The sequence below is a fragment of the Penicillium macrosclerotiorum genome (assembly GCF_028827735.1).
Source record: "Penicillium macrosclerotiorum strain IBT 26536 chromosome Unknown utg000002l_segment0_segment0, whole genome shotgun sequence".
Classification (NCBI taxonomy): Eukaryota; Fungi; Ascomycota; class Eurotiomycetes; order Eurotiales; family Aspergillaceae; genus Penicillium; species Penicillium macrosclerotiorum.
This window is the reverse complement of record NW_026643082.1, coordinates 3,665,561-3,691,999: the sequence shown is the minus strand read 5'-3', so window position 1 is coordinate 3,691,999 and position 26,439 is coordinate 3,665,561. Positions and strand designations below refer to the sequence as shown.

General features: G+C 49.3%; 9 protein-coding genes across 9 annotated transcripts; 5 read left to right on the top strand and 4 right to left on the bottom strand.

Moving 5' to 3' along the window:
* Positions 1–331: 331 nt before the first annotated feature.
* On the bottom strand, positions 332–4,607 carry atg26 (uncharacterized protein; the record flags this gene model as incomplete). The annotated part of the gene is made up of 3 exons (XM_057074195.1): positions 332–616; positions 683–3,247; positions 3,306–4,607. 3 exons carry the CDS (start codon positions 4,605–4,607, stop codon positions 332–334), a joined length of 4,152 nt encoding a protein of 1,383 aa, XP_056937836.1.
* Positions 4,608–5,983: 1,376 nt separating this feature from the next.
* On the top strand, positions 5,984–7,743 carry N7462_002468 (sugar porter family MFS transporter; the record flags this gene model as incomplete). Its single annotated transcript, XM_057074194.1, has 4 exons — positions 5,984–6,060; positions 6,143–6,581; positions 6,638–7,285; positions 7,345–7,743. The coding sequence occupies 4 exons, from the start codon at positions 5,984–5,986 to the stop codon at positions 7,741–7,743; spliced, it is 1,563 nt and encodes a 520-aa protein (XP_056937835.1).
* A 323-nt stretch (positions 7,744–8,066) lies between these two features.
* N7462_002467 (DNA-directed RNA polymerase I subunit RPA34) lies at positions 8,067–9,114 on the bottom strand (the record flags this gene model as incomplete). The annotated part of the gene is made up of 2 exons (XM_057074193.1): positions 8,067–8,799; positions 8,864–9,114. The coding sequence occupies 2 exons, from the start codon at positions 9,112–9,114 to the stop codon at positions 8,067–8,069; spliced, it is 984 nt and encodes a 327-aa protein (XP_056937834.1).
* Positions 9,115–9,465: 351 nt separating this feature from the next.
* On the top strand, positions 9,466–12,098 carry grc3 (uncharacterized protein; the record flags this gene model as incomplete). Its single annotated transcript, XM_057074192.1, has 4 exons — positions 9,466–9,502; positions 9,566–10,086; positions 10,140–10,451; positions 10,518–12,098. The coding sequence occupies 4 exons, from the start codon at positions 9,466–9,468 to the stop codon at positions 12,096–12,098; spliced, it is 2,451 nt and encodes an 816-aa protein (XP_056937833.1).
* A 1,401-nt stretch (positions 12,099–13,499) lies between these two features.
* N7462_002465 (amidohydrolase family protein) lies at positions 13,500–14,576 on the top strand (the record flags this gene model as incomplete). Its single annotated transcript, XM_057074191.1, has 3 exons — positions 13,500–13,551; positions 13,614–14,378; positions 14,431–14,576. 3 exons carry the CDS (start codon positions 13,500–13,502, stop codon positions 14,574–14,576), a joined length of 963 nt encoding a protein of 320 aa, XP_056937832.1.
* Positions 14,577–15,153: 577 nt separating this feature from the next.
* On the top strand, positions 15,154–17,460 carry N7462_002464 (uncharacterized protein; the record flags this gene model as incomplete). Its single annotated transcript, XM_057074190.1, has 4 exons — positions 15,154–15,575; positions 15,635–15,662; positions 15,720–16,193; positions 16,243–17,460. 4 exons carry the CDS (start codon positions 15,154–15,156, stop codon positions 17,458–17,460), a joined length of 2,142 nt encoding a protein of 713 aa, XP_056937831.1.
* A 1,289-nt stretch (positions 17,461–18,749) lies between these two features.
* Positions 18,750–19,112, bottom strand: N7462_002463 (uncharacterized protein; the record flags this gene model as incomplete). Its single annotated transcript, XM_057074189.1, has 1 exon — positions 18,750–19,112. One exon carries the CDS (start codon positions 19,110–19,112, stop codon positions 18,750–18,752), a length of 363 nt encoding a protein of 120 aa, XP_056937830.1.
* A 696-nt stretch (positions 19,113–19,808) lies between these two features.
* Positions 19,809–20,837, top strand: N7462_002462 (uncharacterized protein; the record flags this gene model as incomplete). Its single annotated transcript, XM_057074188.1, has 1 exon — positions 19,809–20,837. The coding sequence occupies one exon, from the start codon at positions 19,809–19,811 to the stop codon at positions 20,835–20,837; it is 1,029 nt and encodes a 342-aa protein (XP_056937829.1).
* Positions 20,838–25,401: 4,564 nt separating this feature from the next.
* On the bottom strand, positions 25,402–26,283 carry N7462_002461 (uncharacterized protein; the record flags this gene model as incomplete). Its single annotated transcript, XM_057074187.1, has 1 exon — positions 25,402–26,283. One exon carries the CDS (start codon positions 26,281–26,283, stop codon positions 25,402–25,404), a length of 882 nt encoding a protein of 293 aa, XP_056937828.1.
* Positions 26,284–26,439: the final 156 nt, after the last annotated feature.

Below are 26,439 nucleotides of genomic sequence, written 5' to 3'. Positions count from 1 at the left end.
CAAGGCTTCTGCATAAAGCTGTCAGCAAGAATTAGTACCTGGACGTTGATGGTAAAGTCATTGCACCCAATACATTGCTTTGAGAACATCATTTCTGAAAACAAGGAACAATCTATTGAATTATAGAGTATTAAGACCAAGGAAATGCGGACGGTGTATTTGATCAACATTCGCCCAAGAAAAGCCAAAAGGAAACCATGCTATATGAGGTCCACAAACGCCAGGTAATCGGCAACACAGAATGCAATCGTAAATCATGAAAGCTCCAATCCATCAAACATCGCTCATGGGACTCAAGAATTGGGTTAAAAAGAAACAACAAAGTAGGAAATCATTCAACACCTCTCAAGGACGAGACCTTGACCGCGGCCAGTTTCTCGGCCTCGGAGGCAGCTCGGTCGCGCATTCGTTTCAGAATCTCGATATCGTTCTCGTCGTCGACAAAGGTCCAATCGCCGATATCATCAACATCATCATCGGCATGATCTGGAGATGCCTTAGCGGAAGGGGTTGGAGAAAATGGAGTAGACGAGGCAATGGATCGTTGCTGTGCCAGGGTCTTGGCATATTCCATGTCTCGGTATAGAGACTGAATCGCGGTAGCAACACCGTCCTCCTGTGCAAATATTATTTCGATTAGCCAGCAATCATTAACATCCATTATGGCACGAATTCAACTTACATTTCGAATCTGGGCTCCCAGGTTACGGGCCTTAACAATCATTCGTTCACTATGAGTAGCCTCCCAGAGTGAACGGGAAAAGACGCTGACATTCAGCTTCTTCATGCAAATTCCAACTCCTAAATCCTCGACTCGAGAACCAAAGAAGAACTGGTCGCCGAAGAACGGCTTGATAATGGTAGGAACTCCAGCCCGCAGACTCGCCCCGGTAGTGCCCGCGCCGCCGTGATGGGCCGCAGCATCAATCTGCGAGAAAAGCCAATCGTGAGGAGCAGACTGAATCTGGTGGATTTCTGGTGGCAGAGGAATTTCGGCTTTTGTGCTGGATGGGTCCCCAAGACGATCTGACCAGCCCTTGGACAAAATGCAGCGAACGCCTGCTTTTTGAACAGACTCGACAACAGTCCGTGTCAAAGCAGCTGGATCTGACACCACGATAGATCCGAAGCCAATATAGACAATTCTTTTGCCATCCGCCCGTGCACGGGCAATAAAAGCTGAAAGCTCTGGAGGTGGAGACCAGTCCGATCCCTCATTCAAGAACCAGTAGCCTGTGATGCGAATCCAATCTGGATAGTCAAGCGGTGGGGGTACAACGGAAGGCGAGTAATTGTATAGGAACGGAACTTTGTTCTGTTGCATCTTGTCAAGTGTAGTAGCCTTGAGCCCCAGCTCATTGTTCCGCCAGCGGTTGACCTGACCTGCAATCGCTTTCCAGAAAATATTGTCGAACATTACATAGGTGATATAGTTGTAAGCTCCGCCCATGCGATGTTCTGGCACCGCGAAAGCATGCGGATAAGCGCGAGTTCTCGACCAGGGCATGGTGAAGCCACGGAAATATGGGATTCGAAGAGCTTCTGCGATATGAATACCGGCCATTGCACTAGGGGACTCAATAAGAACATCACTACCCTGACAACTAGCCCAAGATGAAGAAAGGAGATCATCAATCCAACCCCGAAACTTCAAAGAGGCTTCGCGGAGGAATGAGTAGGTGAACATCCCGTTTTCGACACAAATACGCATTAATTCTGCAGGATCTCCATCCACGGGTGCAAAATCGATACCATGTTTTCGAATCCAGGGTTCAAATTCGGCATGGGTTGCGATCTTTGGTTTATGACCTTCGGCAAGAAGCCCTTTGCACAAAGCAATGTAGGGCTGAACGTCACCTCGAGAACCGATAGTCAAACACGTAATTTTCAAAGGCTCTGTTGGGTTGAAATTGATGATCGATGCGCGCGGGTCATCAAAGAATGGATGAATCTCCGAAGAGTCCTCATTGAACGCAAGGCGAGAATAATGCTCCTCGGGGGTATCAAGTCTCGCTTCTTGCAACATGCGGTGTTCAGCTTTCGCGGCTTCGACCTCCTCACGTTCTTTTTCTGCCAGCATGCCAGATTCCATAAGAAATTTAACCGACTCGAGGTTCTGATGCAATGTGACCGCACAGTCATCGCGAGAGTCGGCGGTGTTAAATTCAAAAAAGAGCTCCTCATGCCCGCGAATAATAACAACCAAACCTTGATAACCAAACCGAAATCCTTTCTCTTTCTCCACGTTCTCAACGTCCTTAAGAGGGAGGATCATTTTGGTTCGAGTGCCAGGGAGCAAGCTGCGGAAACAAAGCTTCCTTTGGCTGATATAAATTTTGCCGTAGAGAGGTATCACACGATTTAGGTAAGCATAATACGTTGCTTGCAACCGTTCTGTCGACGGTAGGGCAAAATGTGTGCGGAACCGATCGTCATGGGCGAGTTCGCCTTCTTTAGTTCCAGTATAAACAGTTTGGTCATCTGGCAATACACCTCCTGTTTCACCGTAATGTCTTTGACCACCAGCCCACATCCCAGATACCTTTTCGATATAACCCATCGACTCTGTTGCCAATAGAGTGCTCATCTGTTTGGAGCGGCTTTTCAGATACTCTGCAATACCTGCAGCACGCTGTAGTGGGTACGCTCCGGCTTTGACGAGAGGCACAGTGGACGCATGCTCAAGTGGCCGAAACATCTTTGGACCCGGTACTCCGGAAGTGAAGCGAACATTTTCGGCGTTTCTGCTAGGGCTTGGCATTCCCAAGCTGTCCCGTCTTCGCATCTCGTCAAGCCGGGCTGATGAAGAGCGAGCTGTATCCTCAGATCTCCGTCGGCCAGCATCACCCGCATCAGATGAGCGCCGAGGGATTGGCTGGATTGTGGGAGACTGGAATACGTCACTTCGGTTGAGTATCTGGCTAGCAGACTCAGTTGTTTCAGTTATGGACTGTACAACTGCTGAAGACTCGGTTTCTTGATCAGCCGAATTGGCAAACGATTCTCCGGACCCTTGGTGGTCATTTTCAAAGCTTGCACTCTGCCTCGAACCTTGAGCTCGTTTCTGAGGGGAAAAGTCATTGACCATAGAGGTGCTCTTTCGATCTTCAGGGTTAGATCCGGACTCGGATTTTCGATCCGCTTTAGAAGGTGATCCGTCAGGTGATGTCTTTGCAGGAGAAGAATTCACCAAGCTTTTGAGGTAGCCGAACGCGTCCTTGCCAGAGTTGAAAAAGGAGAAATAGTACTAATGGCTAAGTTAGCGTTCCGCCCATTTGATCCGGGGACTAGAGACAATCACTAACCTCATCAATAGCAAACGTTTCATTACTGTCGATGACACGAATTTTGAAAGTTTCCGCAAACTCAGCCATTGGACTTTCTTCCAAGTCAATCACATTCTCGATAGGAAATGAAACCTTGACGCTATCACCTTCATTGTGGGTTCGGAATATGACTTTCTGGAGGGATTTAACCCACTCTTTTGCACTGGCTGCACTATCGGCTCTGAAATAATAAGTTCGCTGGTCAGTTGTGACCTGGAAGTCTTTCACCTCGACCCCTTTGGTTTTGGGCTCCGCGAGGGACGCGGAAATTCCATAACGAAGATCAACATGGCCACTGGGAAAGTAAAGATTGGAGGGATCGGCATAATAGGACAAGACATCGCCCTTTAAGACAAACCAGTAGCGGTTATATTTCGGATTTTTCCGGCCGCGTTTAGTGATATAACCAGACTTGATCGCAACGCTTGCTTTCTTGGGGAGATAGGCGTAGAAGCAGATGTGCCCTTCTGTAACATACATGTAGCCCTGAAGGAGCATGCTCTGCAGCAGTGCGCATGCATATTCGACTAGCACTTTCTCCGGTTTTTGGAAGCCGAACATCTCCATTAGGCGAGTGGACAGAGCAGAGGAGGATTGTGGGCGATCTTCAATCGGAGTTTGTGGTCTCGGAAGAGTTTCTTCTCTTGTTGAGGTAGTATCAAAGCGGGTTTGAGCTTGAACCATCCGGGTCAAAATCGGGGCTGCACGAGGGGTGACGCTGCGTGTTCGTCGAGGGGGCACTGTTAGGGTCGCAACACTTGTGGCCATGGCGTCGTCGGGCTGGTCGTCCCTGGATCGTATATCGGCGAACTTCCGAATGAGTCTGTTGTCCGATATTGTTCTCCGATGCCGACGCCCTCGCTCGTTGGGTTCATCCTGGGGTGTCGATTCTTTCGACGCTTTGGTGAGGTCTCGGGTTGAGACTGGTTTTTGTTCTGGAGACCCAGACTTAGGTGAAATAGGCGCGCTCCTATCCTCCAAATCTTCGTCACTGTCACTCGAGTCGTCGAACCGCCCGCGGAAATTGGACCTAGATCCAACGGCGGCTATGACTGAGAACAGCGACTGTCCCATGTAGTGTACGTTGCCATCTCGAGAGCCCATTCCCCGCGGTGGAGCTGTGAAATCAACCTGAGAATCATCTCCATCTTTGAATCGCTCTGGGAGCCGGTCTGATAGCATGCGGGCTACCGATGAGGGCTTTACGCTGGCGCTCAGCCTCTCGTCCCGGCTCCCCCGGTCCCCTCGCCGTTTGGTGTTGTCTGGCAAAGGCGGCATCATTAAAGCACATCTACCGATAAGTGCGATGAAACCCGGAAATAAAGACAAGAAACGTCGGATCTTCTGGCTTGTAGGGGGACAAGCGCCGCAATGAAAGTCAGGCTTGCAGGTGACAGCTCGGCACTGATAGGGCGATGACGATCAGGAATGGGTCGGGGGAGTGCCCACGTCAGGCGGGCTTCTAACAAGAGAGGCCAAGCAAAAGGTCGATCACTGACCAAATCATATCAGCGTGCAAGTTCCTCTGCGGTCAGACCCTGTGTGTCTCTCGGATTCTCGATCTGTGAATCCCCCAGCGGGTCCAACAGCTCAACGACAACGGGCGATAAGGGAAGCTCGGGCGGAGTCGATAAGCAACCAAATGGGCCGCGGGTCCATGAACCCGGTCAATGCCAACCACAAAATACGGGATCTCTGAAGAGGAGGAGGAAGGCTCCGTGCCGTTTGTCTGTTTGATATCCTGATAAAGAATCAGAGGCGCATCAGCTGGCTCGTCATGTCGGGGCGCATGTGATGGCGGCATCGCAATAGGTCATGTGACGTTCTTACATAATCAATGGGTCCTGAGATCATTGCTGGACAGAGCGGGGGTTGGCCGAACCAGCATTCCGTCTGGGGCGGAGAGTTGCGATTGGATTGCAGTGCACGGGATCGATATATAGATATAATGGTAAATGGGTACTTGACGGAGGAAAGGGTTCGTCTCTCTGGAAGGGGTGCATTTGAGGCGGATGGTGTTCATATACTCAGGAGCATCACGGGATCCGCATGGTTGATCTTACAGCACTAAGCAACAAGCATGTTTCTGGATCGAGCATGCCCCGCTGGAAACCTGGAGAGACCCGCAACTACGAAGTGTCACAATCTCGTATTCTCTCGGGAGTGCTCGATCTGGAAATGAACTTTTCCACCAAGCCCTCCAGATGGGGTCAAATCTCTCCTATCGGACACAATACACAGTCGATCTGATCCCAACCAAGAACGTCATGTTACACGCGCCAGGTGCCTGGGGCCGCGCGTTCGACAAATCCTTTCGATCTCGATGGAATGGTGCTGTCTCCGTTTCAACGGATCTGAATGGTGGCAGGCTCGACTAGAGGCTAAATTGACACAACTTTGAGCCACCCACACCTCATAACACCATTGGGCCCCCGGAAGGCGTGCTGACTGGTGTCCATCCGCCTCCATAGAACTCGCCAGTCCGCGGCCATTCCCATCCGCTGGCGCAAGGTTCTCAAAGCACGCAAAAGAATCCCTGTACCAGCTCACCGGCGGCACCATGATAGTGATGTGTCGGAGAAAAAAAAGGTTTATATGCGCTCTTGGCCTGCTTGGCCCGGGATTGCCCCAAGCCAGTTCAGCGCGTTCCAATCAGTATGGGCCTTTTTGAGATCCCCGAGTTAAACACCCGTCTGGGCACTTGGCGCGCCTATCATTTGGCTGCCATTGTCTTGTAAGTTTCGATCTTTCCGATCATCGTTCTTGAACCGATTGTGGAACTGGAGCAAGAAACTCACGTTAAATTATACAAACAGTATCTCCTCCTTCCTGTCCGCCTATGACTCGGGTATTGCCGGCGGAATCCTGACATTCACGTCGTTCGAGAAGGACTTCCGCTATGCGAGTGCTCATGAATCGAAGGTGTCCTCCCTCACGGTCGGCCTGGAGCAGATGGGATCCTTTGTTGCAGCCGCCTGCGTTTATCCATTAACCAATTGGTATGGGCGCAAAATAACGATCATCGGCTCAACCGCTCTCTTTGTAATCGGCGTGATCATTCAGCTCATCAATACCCACTCCCTGGCCGCATGGTATGTCGGTCGTGTTGTAGCTGGTTTGGGTATGGGAGGTCAGAGCGTAGTGATTCCGATGTATTCGGCGGAGATGACTCCAAAGGAGATTCGAGGCCGCTGTGGCTCATTTTACCAGTGGCTATACGCATGGGGTGTCTTTACGGCATACTGGGTGGACTACGTGAGCTTTATCTCTCCCTCTTTTCTATATCTCAGCTTCCAACTTACCAATAATAGGGTGTTGGTAAGAATACTTCGATTGCGGGCACCTCGAGGGAGTGGCAGATCCCTGTCGGTCTACAGCTGATTTCTGGAGGCATACTGCTTCTCGGAACTCTGACACTCCCTGAGTCGATCCGTTGGCTATTGACCCAGAATCGGGTCGAAGATGCCTGGAAATCCATCACCTGGATTCGCGGCGGCGATACCCCCAAGACACGCGATGAATTCGCAGAGACCCAGTTAGGTCTTCAAGCCGAGATTGCCGAGCGTGCCAACTTCTCCCTGCGTGAGCTCCTCGAACCCGCCAATCGCCTCCGCTTCCTGGTTGGCCCTATGCTGTTCATCTTCCAGAATGCGACGGGAAGCAGTGCCTTGGCCGTGTTTGCGCCTCAATATTTCAAATTGATTGCCGGAAGCGGAACTAATCGTAATATGTTGTTGACAGGTCTGTTTGGTGCTGTCAAGGTCATCGCGAGTACATTTTTCATTGTCTTCCTGGCAGAGCGTTTGAGTCGCCGGATAACCCTGGTCAGCGGATCGGCTCTTATGGCTATCTGTATGCTGATTACTGCGCTGGTTGTGGACTATGTTCCAACCCAGTCTGCTACCAATGTGACCGCGGCGGGTCGGGCGACAGTTGCAATGATTTATCTTGACATTATGGTAGGATTTTCCAGTCTTCTCTAGGGTCGAATGCGATCTCTTTCTAACTTCGGAGGTAGATCTACAACTGCTCCTGGGGCCCTCTTCCCTGGGCCTATGTGCCGGAGATCTTTCCAACCCGGATCCGTGCTCTGGGTCTGGCAGTCAGCATGTTGGCCCATTGGGCATCATCCTTCTGCTTTTCCTTCGCCAGTCCTTACATGATTTCCAACGTCGGCGCGAACACTTTCCTTATTTTCATGGGCTTTGACGTTTGCTCCGCTGTCTTCTGCTGGTTCTTCGTCAAGGAAACCCGCGGCCAGAACCTTGAAGTCGCCGCTGGTACCGAATGGGAGACCGCTGAGCGCAGCTCATCTGATGATGGTGAAAAGGGTGGTGTGATCAATGCGGAAGGCAGAAAAGTGCAGCTTGTCAGTGTGCATGAGAACTTCCATGCGAATATTAAGCATCGCTCTTGATGCATCAGAACTTCTCTTGGGAACGAGAGGATCGCTACTGGCAGTCCAATTGCTCGAGAGATGGTTGCTTGATTGGATAGAAAATACATCAAATCTAGCCTACACTCAGCTACTTATAATAATATTACTTTTGCATCCTCGCAAGAAGCTCTTTTTGAGCCTGCAGTGTTGCACGATTTTCAATAGATTCATCAAAAATACTGCGGGACCTTGTATTCTTAACCAACCCAAATGACCAAGTTTGATAAAGTGTACATTGAAATTGCCCCGCAGATCATACAAAGAAAGATATCATGTAGCTAAACAAAAACCCTGACGCCAAATCATGCTTTTTCAGACTTTTTCCGCTTCTTCTCCTCGCGGTCCTTGTGCGACTTCTTTGACTTCTTCGTGCTGCGCTCCTCTTCATTATCTTGCGACGAGTGCTTCTTGGATTTCTTCCGGGGCTCGCTGACTATTTGCGTAGTCTCGGCCTCAGTATGGTGATGCTTTCTCTTTCTCTCTTTCTCGTTGGGAGGGACCTTAAATGATGGCTCCTCTGATTCAGACTCTGAGCTAGAACCCAGGGTTTCCGGGCCACTGGGCAGGCTGCCAACTGGTCGGAAGCGCATTTTCAGGTTCTTGGGTTGAGGTCGGGGTGGCTTGACGGTGCTTCGCAGCTTCTCAATCGCGGAATCATTGGGCGCAATTTCTGCTGCCAGACCAATAAATTCCTGGATCTGATAGCTGGGGATGTGCTCGGCCTTGTTGCGGTATGTCTGAGAACCCTCATCGTACACAAGTAGCGTTTTGCCTTCAGGGTCGTCTTCGTTCATAGAATCGGCCGGAATTCCGTACTTCTTGCCCTCATATGTGAGGATTGGCTCACCCTTCAAGATCTTGCCCATGGAGATCTCTTTGACCTTGGACAGCGGGAGGAAAGACGGAGCGGTGATGTGGATGACTTGCTTGCCACGCAAGTTGGAGAGAATTGAGGAGGAGGACGAGGGCGTATGCTTCTTGGCGGACTTGAAGCCCGCAGGTGGCTTGTATTGTTGCGGGCCGGGAATTTTGATCCTGGAGAAATGAACGTTAGCTTCCACGGGTATATTTGAGGATGCGCAAGCACGCCTATGCTCACTTTTTGGTTGGAGACTGATCTTCGGTAGCATCCTCGCTAGTATCCATTTCATCGGAATTTCCAGATTCACTGCCGGACTCTGAACCGGACTCGGAACCCGACTCTGAGTCTGACGAGCCCGAAGACTCTTCTTCAATCTCATCCTTGGCCTTGGTGACTGCCTTAACCTTCTGCTTCTGATTATTTGCTGGCTCAGGAGAGGTCGACCGGCTCGAGCTGCTGTCGCTCGAGGAAGAAGATGCGACAGCCATGGTAGCTAGAATTGATATAGCTTCGTCTTCAAGGGTAATGAATTGAAAGGCACTGTCGGAGTTGCGACGCGCCTTAATGGTTGCTCTGCACAGGTCTAGTTCCGTAAAGAGAGAGTGAACGGATAAGACTCGGCCAAAACGTAAATCAAATTCCGTCAACCCGATTGACCAGCTATAATGCGACTTGCCGGGTCTCTGCGACGTTGGGAGAGAATGTTGGAGATTCACGGTTAATCTTTTTTTTCTGCTCCGCGGGCGCACGGACCACCACCCGCCAACTTTTTTTGCTTATCGGTTTCATCACCGCATTATCAACTCTGCTTCTCAAAAATCGGAATTCATAGGCATGACATGATGAAACGAAAGGCGGAGAAGCAGCAACCAACTGGTATGAACTAAGAACCCACAATGGTCTTTTCATCAGCTATATTGAAACTAAACCCCGCCTCAGCCCCCGTCAGTGCCATGAGCGCTGTCGCGGCGCGCAGAGCTCGGCAGGAAGCGCAACAAGCGCAGCATCAAGCGACATCATACCCCAAAGTGGTGGTTGAAATCACAAATGAACCACCTTCGAAGCGACCGCGGAGATCTCTAGAAGGAGCACAGCCCACCGAGACAAATGGGGTGTCGAAGGTGCCCCGAACAAGGTCATCCACGAAGCAAAGCGAACGTGCCTCCGCGACAGCAAAGACAACACGACAAAAGCAAGCCGCAAGCTCTGATAAGTTGGAATCAAAAGTCCATGAATCAGAGGAAGAGTCTTCAGACCAAGAGGAAGCCGAGCCGGCCCAACTGGAAGAGATGACAGAGGACGAGGTCGCATCGGTTGTTGGTGATGCTGATGGTTACGAGTCGCCTGCACAAACTCCAGCGGAGCTCCAAAATTTCCCCCTATCCAAGATGCGCTTGAACAAAAATAGCATTGTCTATGCGGACGAGAAAACACTCTGTGTTCGCATCAAGGAGAAGACGGTATGGAACAACTGTCCATAGGACTCGCACCTACGATGCTAATTGATTTCCAGAACTTGACCCTGCTGGGTCTGTATGAGATTTGGGTCAAACGGGGAATTGTTAGTCTCATGGGAGCCAAGCTACATCCTTCAGCCCGGGCCTACCGGGTTTATGCCCCTTCAACCCACTCCTTGCCTGTCATTAAGTGTGTCTCTGGCGTGGATGGGGAGGCAGAGGTAGAATTGAAGTCTTGCAACAGTGGTCTGTCTCGATTGCGGGACATATCGCCTTTATATCAAAGGATCTGGAGTGGGGATAATACCGTTGCGGATAAGTTTACTTTGAAGGGCGCACCCAAAGACTCACAACGAACTTTCTCAGTGGTATGTAATACACAGTTATGGTGCTACTCCCTCACCTTGGAGCAAAGCTAAGTGCCTGCCTTATAGCTTTATACATCTTCCGATGATACTCTCAACCGACACTTGCGACCCCTCCATCTGGATAAAAAATGGAGCGCATCAATGAAAGCTTTGTCTCAGCGAAAGGGACAACTTCGAGTTCTGGTCTGTGGGCCCAAAGCCTCAGGCAAATCGACTTTCAGTCGGTATTTGTTGAACCATGTCTTGAGTCCAGCACCGGAAACAGAAAACAACCATATCAATACCGATGGCGTGGCCTTCCTAGACCTAGACCCTGGTCAGCCTGAATTTGCTCCTATGGGTCAGGTCTATCTTGCACATCTTCGCTCTCCATTCTTTGGCCCACCATTCACCCATCCTTCACTAGATGATTCCAGGGATGGCCAGATTATGCGAGCACACCACATTGGCGCAACATCTCCTAAGGAAGACCCAGATCACTATGCCCTGGCTACAATGGATCTTATGGAACAATACCGCTCTTTATTAACAAGGTATCCTCAGTGCCCGCTCATTATCAACTACCCCGGTTGGATCTTTGGACAAGGTCTGGAGGTCGCAACATGGCTTATCAAGAGTCTTGGACTCTCCGATGTAGTCTACATGAGCGAGAAAGGGCCCATGGAAGTTGTTGATCCTTTGAGCTTAGCTGCAAGCGAGGCTCGAGTCCCAATCACAATCCTCCCCTCTCAGCCGACCGACTTTGTGAGCAGGTCAAGTGCCCAGCTGCGATCCATGCAGATTCAGTCTTACTTCCACAAGTCCCACCCGAGTGGCATCAGCAACCCGATTTGGCTGGATGCACCCCTCTCTCACACACGTCCCATGGCCGTGAACTACGCGGGAGTCAAGCAAGGTATACTGGGAATCATGGTGATGGGATCCCAAATTAACCCTTCCATGTTGCGAGAGGTACTCGAAGGCGCTATTGTTGGAGTAGTGGCGGTGGAGTCGTCGAACGCCATCATGTGTGCACGTCCAATGACATCAACCGAGGATAATAGTAATGAGATCGACGCCGATGATGACATGGAAATTGATTCAGGAGAAACCGACGATGGCGCAGGTGCACCTTACGCAGCTGGCAATATCATCAGAACCCCACAAGAGGATCTTCCTTACATCTCTGTTGGATCTGGTAGTTCCACTCCACTGGATCCTAAGGCTTCTAATTGTCTTGGGCTGGCCCTGATTCGCTCCGTCAATGTGGCCTCCCGCCAGTTAGAGCTTTCCACTCCCATTTCTCCCTCGCGTCTACGTGATGCCATCGAACATGGCCATCAGCTTGTGCTGGTCCGCGGCCAGTTGGATAGCCCGAATTGGGCAGTCAGCGAAGAGTATTACGCTGCACGAGCTGCAGAGAGGCGGTACCAGAACTCTAGCTCCCGGGCTAAGAAGAACAGCTCTAACGCATTGGACCTGGCCAAAGAAAATGAGGCCCTTGCGCTCCTGCGCGAGAGAGTCCGTCGTGCGAGTAATGTACCCTGGATGACTGTTGTCGAGGACAATAGCCGGAAGCATCGTGAGGAGGCGGCCCAACGCGAGAAGTCACTTTGGAAGCTGAGGAAGAAGGCCTACCCGGGCAGTGAAAGTGAAGCTGAATGGTGACCCCGTTGACATTTAAGCATACCTGTTATAATCCATGGTCTGCCAGTCTGGGCAGTAAAATAAAGCGTTTTCAATTGTATCTTTGGATTAGACTTTTAATTTTCTTTTTCTTTTTGACCACTACGCCATCGCGTATCGGGCTGCTCGGATCTTCGTCTATAGTTTTCTTATGCAGCTTGAGCCGAGCCAGGAATAAAGTCAAAAGACTTGGAACAGCAACTAGGCGATATCAAGACGAGATAATTCTTCTCAAAAACGTAATCTTATCTGCATGGATTATGTCGCCATACTTCGTCAACTCACAGCCCGTTGGTGGTATTAAGGATCTTGCTGGTCAACTACTAAATGGAAATGGAGAAAACTTTGAATTTTCGCTGATCATGGAACAAGAGAAGTAGTCATGTTGGAGACCGCCGTCAAACGAAACGATCATAACAATATAACAGAAGCTATTAATGTTCAAAGTAGAATGACAGAGCGGGGGGTTTGGCATCTCTCTTTCGACCGAAACAATTCTTAGTCTTAAGGAATCAATGGGCGAAGTATGGCAAGAGTGGCCCGAGGTCTTCGGTGAAAAGCTTACCCAATGATGGATCTAAGGAATTTTTGGCGTGTTTAGCTCTTCGGTTTGTTCCTAGGATTTCATCTACACCAGACATGGAAGACAATTGAGACGAATCAACAAAAATGAGTGAACCAGGCATCTTGTTTTCGGTCACTATGGTACTTTCGTATCTGGACATTGCCTAGAAATATTTCTTTGAAGAGCCTTGAATCAATTCATCTAGTCAAGCTGTCCTTATCCTATTAGTAGACTTTGTCAAATCATTCATCGATAGAATGCTACAGGAATAGTGGGCTTGATCATTATGTCATAATTAGTTCCAGAGTGTCGTGTTGAACAGAGGGAAGCTCGAAAATAGGATTGGCTTCATTGAGCCGGCACGCCGGCACGGGTATCGGCTTCTTTGTCAAGTGTACAACGTTCTGGATCTGCTATGTGGTAGAGTGAGACCAGCTGGGCCAGCCAACTATGGTTCACAATTTTTGGGTATCATCCAAGTGGATCTTATTCGCAAAGGAAGTCGTTGGCACATGGGTCAATACTGCGGTGAAATATCGTTGAAACATTAGATTTCGCACGCGATTCCATGAGCGTGCGGGGGAGTGTGGGGCATATTCGGAATCTGTGCCGCCCATTATGGCTTATGCATTCAGACTCATCCTAGACAGATCTCCATCACATTATGGGTTCCGGATGTATCGGCAAAAGCAACGTGCTGGTGAAGTTATCGAGAGATATTTCTCATCCGCCCCAATCCCACATCCATATAAATACCCGCTCTTCATCACGCTCCTTTCATAGTGACAAATTACCAGTCTGCCCAAAATCTGCCCAAGATGACTCTGATTGACACCCATCATCACTTTGTCCCTGACTTTTATGCCCAAGGTTAATATTTCACGATTTCAGATTCTACATTATATGCTCCAACTAACAATTACTGTTAATAGCTGTTGAGAAAGCGGGTGGCGATCCATCTGGCTGGCCAACGCCAGCTTGGTCACCTGAAGCCTCCAACTCTTTGATGGAAAAAGTGGGAGTAACGAAAGCAATCTTGTCCTTGACAGCTCCAGGAGCTGTTATTGCCCCAACAGACGCAGACAGACGGGCTCTAGCCCGGAAGGCTAATGAATACGCCGCTCGTTTGCGAGATGAAGACCCTGCCAGATATGGATTCTTCGCCGCTCTGCCATCTCTACTTGATGTGGAGGGTACCCTGGCTGAGATCAGATACAGTCTCGATTTTTTGAAATCCAATGGCGTGACATTGTTCACTCGGTACGGAAATGGCAACCAGTATCTGGGTGACCCAGCCTTCAAGCCCATCTGGGCCGAGCTGAATGCCAGGAAGGCAGTGGTTTTTATCCATCCCACCCATCCAGTGGATACCACAAAAGTGAACCCGTTGTTGCCCCAGCCAGCCATTGACTACCCCCATGAGACAACGCGTACAGCAGTGGATCTCATCATCACCAACACCAAAAGAAGCTACCCCGATTGCAAGGTCATTCTTTCCCATGCGGGTGGTACCCTCCCGTTCTTGATTTCGCGGCTGTGTACCTACCCGGAAAATTCCACAGCTACCATTGCTGGGAAAAGCCCCGAAGAAGCCATGGAGGATTTCCGGTCATTTTACTTCGATTTGGCGCTCTCTAGTTCCTCTGCAGTGCTGGGACTAGTGTTGGAAACAATACCTCATGATCACTTGCTATACGGTAAGATGGGACATATTCAAGCTAGCCTATTCAGACTGCTAATTATCAAAAGGATCTGACTTTCCGTACGCTTTTGTTGACAAGACCCTTGGGTTTAAACAACAATTGGAAAAATATTCCATGGACCCAGAGTTGAGAGACAAAATATATTTCAAGAACGCCCAGGCGCTATTGGGAGATTCGGGCAAGGACCTTTGAGGCCTTTTGGTACAGGAAAATATTTTTCGTATGATAGCAAGAACCAATTCAAACAGGTTGTCTCGAAATGGCAGATCTCTCGGTCAGAGCAGATAAATGATCAGTAGTCGGGGTTTAGTTACGCCCGAAACTTTACTAGTGAACTAGAACGCTCGGCGGCAAGTCGGGCAAGTAGACATGACTGGACCAGAGAGATCAGCGAATCAACAACCAAACTGCCACACACCACGTTGGAGGACGGCCTCTCAAATAGAAAACAGATGCTATCGGAGAGAAAGAGTATGTAGAAGTTATATTTCTGTCTATCTGAGATGTGAGGCTACATTGGTTACGACAGTACGCTGTGCAAATGTCATCCAATCAGGTCCAGCCTATTGTCGCCTGCTTCCCCACTACACTAGTTATATGATGTCGGCGCTCGGGATCGCTCGGGAATTAGTAACCACCGAAAGACGTCGTTCATCCCGAATACTTGACTGTGACCTCAATACATCTTTCGAATTACTTCCTCAAGGACCGCCCGGATTTCAGACTGTCCGACTTGTACCCGATCGAGTCACGCGACTCTTCCAGAGCGATGTCGACTGTGCCTCACAGCAGTGCGGATCCACCTCAGGCCCCGCCTACTTCATCCAAAAAGCCCCAGAGAACCCTAGCCTGCGTACTTTGTCAACAGCGCAAGGTGAGATGTGATCGCAAGCTTCCTTGTGCAAACTGTGTCAAACACCAAGTACATTGTGTGCCATCCACGCAGACACGTCCACGAAGACGCCGATTCCCAGAGCGACAACTCCTAGATCGTCTTAGGAACTATGAGGACCTGTTGCGCCAGAACAAAGTCAAATTTGAGCCACTACATAGGAACCTAGGACCGGTGTCTGATGGCAAAGGTTCACCCGAAGGATTCTATGATTCGGGCGAAGAGCTCCCCGAAGCCCGAGAAACAGATACGCCTTCCCCACTAACCCCGTCCAATTCGAAAAATATCTATGAAGCCAAGTAGGTGGCCTTCGCCTTCCCACTTTTCTGATAAGCCAAAACTAATCATTTCTTCCTAGGAATATCTGGCATGCTATGAGCCAAGGGGTATGGATATCACCTCATAGGCAATGCGCCCTCTACTAATTAGTCTTTAAAATCCAGTTCCGCGGAGTCAACAACGATGGCGACCTAAACGATGGTGTGCGTGAAGTAATGGCAGGAAAAACATGGGACAATCTATTTGAGAATGACGATCATGTTCTCTTTGGATCCCGAGCGGCAGCCGTGGATCTCTCTACTTTCCATCCGGAACCCGTTCATATCTTCAGGCTTTGGCAGATTTATCTCGATAATGTCAACCCATTGTTGAAAGTGACGCATACCCCGACGCTCCAGGGTCGTATCATCGAAGCTGCCAGTAACACGACACAAATCAGCCCCAATCTAGAGGCACTTATGTTCGGCATATATTGCATGGCCATTCTAAGTATGACCGATGGCACTGAGGCAGTTTTTGGTTTGCCCAAAGTTGAGCTTCTACGGAAATATCAATTTGGCTGTCAACAGGCTCTTTTGAACTGTAGATTCTTAAGGTCCTCCGATCCTGACTGTTTGACTGCACTATATCTCTATCTGGTGAGGTCTATCTGAAGAAGTATTCGGGGTTGTGTTAACCGTTATCTAGATCTCGGTTCATCCCATTACAGACCCTCGCTCTCTTTCGTCAATGCTCGGTATCGCCATTCGCATAGCGCAAAGAATGGGAATCCACTATGAGTCTACCAATCGCAAGTATCCAGTTCTAGAGTCCGAGATGCGTCGGAGGCTCTGGTGGTCTCTGGTCCTCTTTGATGCTCGGATAAGTGAATTATCTGACTACAAAACAACAACACTTGCGCCAACATGGGATTGTGCGCTGCCTTTGAATGTGAACGATTCTGACCTTCGAGCGGAAATGAAGGAACCGCCGGCTGTGCAGGGGAGAATCACAGAGTCTCTTTTTACAGTTCTACGCAATGAGATGGGGGACTTTGTCCGCCATAGCTCTTTCCATCTCGACTTCACTAACCCGGCTTTGAAGTCTATTGCAAAAGAGCTTCCAGAAGGGGGTGATTTGATCTTTTTGGAGAAGACGGTTGAGGAAAAGTATTTTGATCTATGCGACCTGGAAAATCCCTTACATTTCATGACAGTGTGGATGACGAGATCATCTCTTTCAAAATGCTGCCTTCTGGAATATTACTCAAGACAATGCGCCGAGCCCCAGGTTGGGACGTCGCAGGACACACCGATGCTATACGCATTCCGAATCCTTGAAAGCGACACAAAACTCATGACTTCGCCCCTCACCAAAGGCTTCCTGTGGTCCCGCCATTTTCATTTCCCTCTACCGGCCTACATCCATATTGTCCAAGAACTGATAAAGCAGTCTGTAAATGCTCAAGCCAAACAGGCATGGGAGGTGATGAGTGACAACTACGAGGCTCGCTTTACCGCGGCCAACTTTGTCGGCAATTCGATCTTCAAAACTTTTACCAAGATCATTCTTCAAGCCTGGGAGGCTTTCGAGGCATCCTGTAAAGATTCAGGAGAGATATTTGCCCCGCCGAGAATTGTATTAAGCCTCAGAGAACGCGCGGAAGAAATGGCCCAGAAGGAGCAATACGCCGACGCTGGGCAACAACCTAGCGATCTGATCCACCCGGACATCAATGACCTCCTCCAGTCTCTTCCAATGGGCTTCAGTAACCCAAATCCCGTTTTCAACACCGGTAGGAATGACAATAGCCAGGGGGTTGATCCAAGCATGATTCCGCTGGGTGGGCCTTCGTCGACGGCGGATATGAACCACCTCGCTTGGGCTTCAATGGCTTGGGGGTTTGGTGAGCGCCGGCCATGGTGAACTTGGCTGAAGCCCGAAGTTTTCCTCATATCTGGCCAACGCTCTTATACCAGCATGAGATGAACAGCGTTCTGTCGAGGTTAACCCCATGTGTCAAGGGGGCGGGACCAGCGCCGCTGCCCACACAGACGAGCCATCACCCGAACAGGTCTAACTCGATTACTTCATATAGCGGAAGTTCTCGACCAATCTACTGAGGCGAATATGCTCCGTACACAGACAGGAAACAGACGCGATTGTGAAAACCAGAATTGGACAATAACTTCTGTCCATCAGCAAAATCAGGAAAGATGGCTCTCGACTCGCAGTCGTGCTTGGGGGCCACTTCATATTTGGTGCGCAAAGTGACGTGATTTTTAATATAATGCACCAGACACTATTGGGATGCTTCTATTGTCATTGGCTCGTGGAATTGGCTCTGCTCCATGTTTCCCCTCCACTTCGGTACCCTCTTCGGGTCTCTCTCGGCTGTTCCCCTGAGCGAACGGTCGATGTACATATGGGGAGTATGCCCCGCCATTCCTGCGGAATTCCTTAGCTGGCCAGTAAAAGTTGGTAGATTGGGATTTTCTAGTCATGCCATTCGGATTCCGATGCGGGCTTATTGAGGGGGGGGGAGGGTGCTCTGGTCATGCTGTATCTGGCCAGTAAGCTTGGTTCGCGTCGCCGTGGGGATCTTTCGGTTTGCCTCGTGGAGGAAAACCCAATTAGGCAGACGTTTCTGACAAAGAAGATCTATCTAACTCAGAGTTAATTCACTCTCTGTTATATGAGGATTCAGATTCTTCAAAAAGTATGAAACGTGTTGAAAATAATTTGATTGGTCTTACAATCTACAATCCATCCTTTCGCATTGCTGATAGAGCGCATAGGGAATCGTGTATGGAATATCAGGATGCTCGGGCCGAATGCATGTCTTATGTATTTTTCTTACTCTACGCATACATAGTATGGTGTATGGTTTGGGTAGGAGTAGGACCAAAGTAGCAGGTTGTGCCTGGACAAAGTCGATTGGCGCACGAGGCTTTCGAGATGGGGCAGGGACGCTGGACCTCCTGAACCGCCTTGCACTACTCTGTCCTTGCTCCTGTGGTACATTACCTTTGGCAGCCAAGGCATCCATCCCCTAAGAGTTCGTTGCGCCAAGACCACTGCGCCGAGAATGGCGTGGCCTCTCCTGGCGATATCCTTTTATGGAGCTTTTTCCTGACGGAGCTTGAGGTCTTCGGGTGTTTCGGTTTCCTGCTTCATGCCCTCACGTGCCGGCGTCGGTTTTCCAAGAGCCCGGATCATTCGGCCTTGGGAGAGAGGGAGAGACGATGTGTGAAGGGAAGGATGTTGGCTCTTTTTGCACCGAGCACTCCGTATACTTCCTGGTTCCGAGCCCACTCCAGTCCCAGCGTCCCAAGGGAAGAGGGGGTCGAGGGAACGGTGGCTGCGTAGTGGATCGCATCCACCGGTGCCTGAGGCTCTATCTCTCGCCATCGTGAGAGTGAGAGCGAGATGACTGAGTCCAACCAGATCTGGGGGGGCGAGTCAGATTCGTTTGGAAAAGTCTCGGTAAATTGGCCTAGATGCGTGCCGCTCCGGATCCAGCCCGTCAGCCATTGGTGGACCTTTGCAGGTGGAAGCCACGCCCCCCGTAGCGCCATGTATCACGTTTGCAGGGTTTAGGCGCTTACGCTCTCTGGGCACACGGTCGAGGGCGGATGGACTCGACCCGGGCTTGCTGAAGACGGACGGGACAGTATAGGGAGTCGAGTCAACATGAAGATGAAGGAAGCCCCGGCAGAGGCCCGGATCCTCGACGATCGACTCGTCGCGTCCGGGGGGTCTAGGCTATGCTTCGCCGCTGGGCTGAGATTAGGTCGACAAACGGGTGGGCCGCGACGCCCAGGAACAGGCAAGCTTGGCCCCCCGAGCAGCCAATGGGGCCGCCGGCTGCCGGGGCGGAGGCTCCACTGCGACCCAGCGCACACGTCAACCTCGTCGGCATTCGCTCGCTCGCCCAAATTGAAGTCCAAATTGAAGACTTTGAACGCTGCTGGCCCATCCGTTAGCGCCAGGTATACGTATGGCGCCCTGCAAAGACTTCCAGTGCCCACCCACCCACCACCACCCCCCCCCTCCCCCAATATGTGAGAGTAATTAATACATGAGGGCTGGCCCCCCCCTTGTTCATCTTCCCGGTCACTCGATACTCGTCTTTGTGGGCAGATTTGCTACAGCCGTTCCTTTCTATACATCCAGTCACTCTTTTATCGTGGTTTTCGCTTTCGCCTGCGCGGCCCGTTTTCGTTGATTTCTCTGGCTCCGGCCGTGTCCGAGTCACCATTTTATACGCAAAAATGCAGTTCACCAAGTCCATGATGCTGCTGGCAGCCCTCGCCAGTGGCTCGCTCGCCCGCCACGGCCACCACGCTCACCATGAGGAGCATGTTCGACGCCAGGATGCGGCGACAGTGACCGTCACAAACACCGTCGTGGTCTGCCCATGCGCTTCATCTACTTCGACTATCACCGCGACGATCTCGGTGGCTACCCCGTCGATCGCGCCCACTACTTCGACTCCGGCGGTCATCTCAACTTCCACGGAGGAACCCACTTCTTCCTCGACTTCCTCGACTTCTTCGACTTCTTCAACCCCGACTCCGGAGGCATCTACCTCCAGCACGCCTTCGCCCACCACTTCCACGGCGACCTCGACTTCTGCTGCGGCGAACGCCGACTGGACCGCCACCTCGTCCTCTGGCACGTACTCGCGGTCCGGCTTCGGTTCTATCACTGAGTCCTCGGGCTCGGGCGACACCTACGTCGGCAATGTCGGCAGCCCCTATGGCAGCAATATCCAGCAGGTGTCCGCCTCGGAGGCCAGCAACTACAAGTACGTGGTCCAGTTCACCGGCGACAACACCAACGACTGGAAGGTCGTGATCTGGAACAAGATCGGCGAGGATGGCGCCATGGACGGCTGGTACGGCAATGCCTGCCATTCATTCACCCTCGCCGCCGGTGAGACCCAGTACTGGGCTTTCGACACCGACTCCCAGGGTGGCTGGGCTGCCGCTCACGGCTCCATTCCCACCAACGACTACGGTAGCTACGCCTCCACCTGGGGTGAGTTCGACTTCGGCTCCACCACCAACAGCGGCTGGTCTGGCTTCGATGTCTCCGCCATCCAGGCCCAGAACGCCGACCTCACCGTCCAGGGTATGAAGATCTGTGACGCCCTCGGCAGCACCTGCTCCTACATCACCAGCGATGCCGCCACTGTGCACAATGCCTATACGAGCGACTTGGCCGACGAGGGTGGTATCGGCGGCAACCTGAGCGCCGGCCCGGTCCGTCTGGCCGTCGTTCTTGCCTACAGCGGTTAATCGCCGTTTGTAGAGCCTGCTTTCGCATGTTTTTTTTTTCGTTTCCTTTCTGTATATACCCCTTGTTTTGGGTGTAAACGTTCTACATGGGGGTGGGCTTGGTGTACAACCAGGTGGTATAAACTTTTTTTTTCATGACCTCTTTTCTTTTTCTTCATTTCTTGATCCCCTCTTAATTCATAATATACCACACTGGCTTCAAAAGCGATACGCGGAACACGCGAGTCTTGTTTGAATCATGTTCGAAGAACCAAGTAGGGCTATACAGATGCCGCTAGAGTAATGCGCCCTGTGGATCCAGAACCTAGTCTATACCACTCCGCAGATACGGGAGTCTCGGCCTGGGAACAAAAGATCTTCAACAATCTACTCGATCAATAACTCGTCTCGGGCTAAAAATTGCATCTATGGAGCTGTTGTAATATCGGGGGTGGGGGCGGTAAGACCACCGGCCCCAGAATTTCGTCGTGAAGGTTGGCTCTCCCGCCAGGAGTCAGCATCGAATCGAGAGCGCTAAGCATTGAGCCTTGTGGAGATTGACAGTACATGAATATGTGAGCCTTTATCCAGCTTGTTGTTGTCATAGTATTTGTCTGGCCAAATACCCAAGTTGGCCAAATCAATGACGATCTCGTCACCGTTTTTTGCATGGCGAAATGATACTTGTTCTGCCAGAAAATAGCCATTGTTGTCTACTCCTCGGTAAGCTCAAACATCACCCCTAGGAGGCTTGGCTATTTTAAGAAGCTAGTGGTGTGATGAACCCAACAACCAACCACCACCTCTCCCTAGAGCCACATCGCCGTGTCTCGAAATTAGCCCGGGGAAACCAGTCGGACCAGTGATGGACCGTCTCTTGGCTTTAATAATAATACCAACAGCTACTCCCAAAATCCTACCAGTTTCTCTCGCGCACGCCCCGGAAATAGAGAACTATCAGCCTGTGAGTCTCGATGGTTTCGTCAAAGTGCGGGAGCTCTGCACATTCTTCAACCCGAAGTTAGTGGTCTGGTATTAATATGGAGATCATCAACGTGTCGGAGGATTCTCTCAAATTATTTCCCGGTCTAGCGTTGGTCCACCGACCTTTGGGAGTTGTGGGGGCCTTTTTCTCTCACTTTCTTATGAAGTATTCGTGCCGTTCAGTTGTGCAAGGAAATCCAAGAGAACTACCACACAGCAACCCGCGGTATGGCTGTGACTCCCTTGTCCCCCGTCATGGCCAGGCCAAATATGTCACTCTCATATCACGTTGGGCGTACTGAAACAGGCCCCTGCCAACATTAGCGTATCTGTAAGGAGAATTCTGATGACCTTGTCTACATGAGATGTATTATTATAGAATCAATCGAAAGGCGCTGTTCTGGAGCTGGCTGTCGACTATTTTTGTTTTGCTGTCTCTTGAGGGATAGTCATCTTGTACCCCGACGCATAGCACAGTGAATCTATCAGGAGACTGATAAAAAGTCTATGAGAAGATATTCACAATGGAATATATGTATAGATCCGTACGATATCTGAGCTTCTTAATTGATCGTTTAAGAATTTAGCTCCAAGCGGAAAATGTATCTACAATTCCACCCTCTACATTGTCTATTAATCTTCTTTGGACGAGAACCAGTGCTGATAATACAGTTCTGGTAAAAATTTGTTATTTCCAACCGAAGTAGGTCTGATTAGATATCAATAGTTGCCCAAATACCTTTCATTTGCTGTAAGAGCTGAGAGATCTCAATGGCAGAAGTCTCAATAAACAATGTTCATAAACCTAGATACAGGGAATAATGAAGCTCGCAGGCGGTACGCTGGTATACTCAAAATGAACATCCGTGTTCTATAATCGATCAGATTCACTGTCTTTGCATTTGAATGTTTTTTTTTTTTTTTTCACTCACATTACTGTCTCTTTTGCCGCTAACATTCATCGAAGACCTCTTGAGGAGATGATATATCGATTAATTATTGAATTTCTTTCTCCTCCCTTTCCAAATTCCATGCTTCAAAGCAAGAACTTTTGGAATAGTCGATGCTTTTTATTTCTCTGGACTAGTCAATCTAACTTTATTCATTCTACCTGCCCGTGGAATGAAACGGATATTCTACTTCGATCACTTAATTTGTGGCGTGTTTCAGAGAAGCTTTGGACAACAATTTGGGAACTCAATTATATTTCATCTACTTATTATGAAAACATAGATGGTAGAAACAAAGAGAAGAAATCAAGTTGATTATGGGTTCATATGTTATAGATCAAAGTGTTCTAAGCGAAAAACAAAAGTTAAATCAACTTCCTGCTCATGTTATTATCGTTCATTGAGTTACCGCCGGGACGTAAACATCGAGGGCCACGTTTTAGATTGTCCTTGACCTTGGATATGTTGGTTCTGGACAGGCACTGGCAATCCACCCTCCTGTCTTTTCCGGAACCTGTCAAGAGCGTGAATGGCACCTTTCACGGTAATATAATATATTGTCTCCTCAGTAACTTTGATAGCAGGGCGGAGAATAATAAATTTGTTCAAAATCCACGCCAGAAGTTTTGTATTCTTTGTTACATATAGTGTGTAAGGCTTATCGCTGTTTCTTTTTGTTTTTTGAAGGGAGGGTTTCACCATCTGGCCGAATTCATCCAGATAATTTTCTGGCTGTGGCTTTTCACAAACATAGGCTGCTGGGATACCTTTTGCCATCAGAATTGATATAATATTCGGGTAGTTTTGTAAGATTGTATTATATTCCCACCCCCAAAAACCGCGTGTAATCCATTGAACTGAGCTGTGAATGTTTTCAGGCTTAGAATTATTCGCCACGGTGATATGACGAAAGAACAAATAGTTCCCGTATCGGTACTTGCTGGAATTCTGAATCCTGTTGCTGGAATTTGGGATCCTCTTGATCGTGTATTTCTCATAAAAATTTCCAATATTCATATTTTGGAGTCCACTGGAGACATTTTGTGCGATCCCATAATTGGCTTGGTTTGATTGGTTCGGAACGGGTGCATATGTCTTCGATTTCCCCCATTTATGATGACCACGGGAGTTTTTAAACATTTTTCGAGGTCAAGTGAAGACTCGCAGGGTAAATATTCTGAGGTTGGATAATGATAGGGTGTTCCGGGCTCAAGTTTTTCGGTATCACCTGCTTTTTTATACTAAGTGAGAGGTTCTATATTTATTCATGATGAAACAGTACGTGCCACCCGTGTATAAGAAATGTTTCAACGCACATTGTGAAACTGACGAATCTTTATAACCGACCCCACAGCACCACCACTGATTCAATGTTGGCGTGGCGTCTATTTCCCTCTGCCCGCTCGCCTCGATATTAAATAGTCGGAAAGAATTTGATCGGTCCTAATGTAACATATTTGGCTTTTGACTTGCATCATCCAATGCAAAGACTGATGGTAACATTCTAAATTTGCAAGTCGTCGGTAGGCTTACAGCATAAAGAAAGAGCACAACAGGTAATCTGATCATTATAGAATCAGTTTCTTTGGAAGCGTGTGAAGATCTTTGGTAACAGCTTGCACTGGTTGAATCTGGAAGAAAAGCCCTAGATAGAACAGCAAAAATAGTTCACCACACAAGAGACATTCCTAGTTCACTGGCGTCCAGAATAAACAAAACCTTTGGCTCCAAATGAAGACACTACTTTGCGTCCGCCTATTTCAAGATCATGCTCATAACTTGACTAACCTTACGAAAGTTGTGAGAGTTTCAGCCAAGCTACTGTTCCTGGCATTTTGGGGGCCTGTGTCGTTGTCAGTGAATATTAGGCTCCTCCTCAAGTTCTTCGCTAAATCAGCGATAGCGGAGTTTGACCAAGAGGAAGCAGTCAAAATACCGCTCAAACTCTACTCTGGGGTCACCACTTGGTCACCACTTTGAAAAGAATGTTACAAATTGACTATAGCTGATTTTCTGCTTTATAACCAGAGACTCCAGCGAAAGATCCACATATCCGTCAGATATGATACCACCACCCCCCCCCCCTTTTAAATCGACAAGCTAGGCTATATCTCTTGTCTATCCGTCTACTTTCACCTTCTGGACTTCACTCATAGTATAATAATAGAACAGGAAAGGTTCATATAAGCGGGCCGCAAAGCGAGAATTTGGGTACAATGTTGGCCTGTCGTATATTTTGTTTCTTATACCTCTTACAAACAGGGATCTCCTCCAATGGCGCTTATGATGATCATGCAATTGGTGACTCTGTAGCTCCTCGAGCGATTCGCCGGCATCCGTATGAAAAATGTTGGAGAATAGCTCTAAGCTTACCAACCAAAGACAGGAAAGCTCTTTGTTACTCCTATTGATCAGCCCTATTGCGGGCGTTTCGGTGCTATAGTTAGTCCTAATTACGATATCAGCTCATCAAATCAAGTGAATTAAAAGATATTAGCAGTAAAAATATTTGAACCGCTTGGAACATCTGGCAATATGAACAAAGGAAGACTCGATTTGGGGTATCAAACGAACTATCAGGTCACAGACGAGTATACAAACAGAGGAAACACACAGAAAAGCCAAACCCATCGCCGTCCCACCTATTATCATTATCCGAACACATCGTGTTCGTTGATTGTGCTCATGAGGCCATTGCCAGCTTTGATCCCACGTTCATATTCCTCTTGTTGTCGCTTAACAATACAAAGCAAATTTTGCGCAGCAAAATAGGTCATAAGCGCGACAAGTCGGAGTGCTGTATGATATTTATACTTGTTTAAGATGTAGAGTTTATTTTCACACTTGCCTTCCGTGCAGCTCTCCTGGATGCCACCGGATGGATTTGCATGCAAGGATTCAGTGCATTTTGGCTGGCCGCCTTCAAAATAGGCCACCAACTCCCCTGCCAGGCTTGTGTTATCCCACAGCTCGAGCTCTCTATTCCAACCTGAGTGGGATTTTTTCCAAACAAAACTTCGCGTGCTGTCATCGATAGGCATTGTGAAGGCGTGGTCCCATTTGTCCATTTCCACATTGGTTTCGGGGTAGGTGAAGATGGTTTTTGTTTGATGGTCCGCCTGCTCGTGTTTGGAAAACCTGATGGTAATGGTTGAGGAATATGGCCCCGGAGCACATCCCCCGATATGAGGCCACTGGGCGTCTGGGCCGTGGAATAAAGACACCGACACTTCCTTTAACCGACCGGAGACCACATGGTACACGAGGCCCGGGCCCTCGACGCAGTACGTGTGGGGTTCGTGTTCGTTTTCGATCACAAAATAAGCAACCCCAAATCGAGGCTCTGGGGTCGCAGTTCGCCGTGATTTGTGTAGCCTTGTAATCAGTTTTGTGATGGGCTTCTTGATGTTGGGCGAAGGTTGATAGATGGTCCTACTGAAGTTCTTCAAATTTGATTGGGAGAGGAACTTCATTTTGCCTGGCCCGGAGGAACAGTCATACAGGAACAGGCCAGGTCCATATCCCGACCACATATGGTCGGGCGACCGGGTAGTTCGCATTCTTATAACAATCTATGAACACTGCCTTTTCAATTCTATCTAAGATGGAATCGGAAATAGGAAAACGGCCAACAATATGAAACAGGGGGCATTTCAGGAACGAACACGCCAAGAACGCCCTCCAGTGGC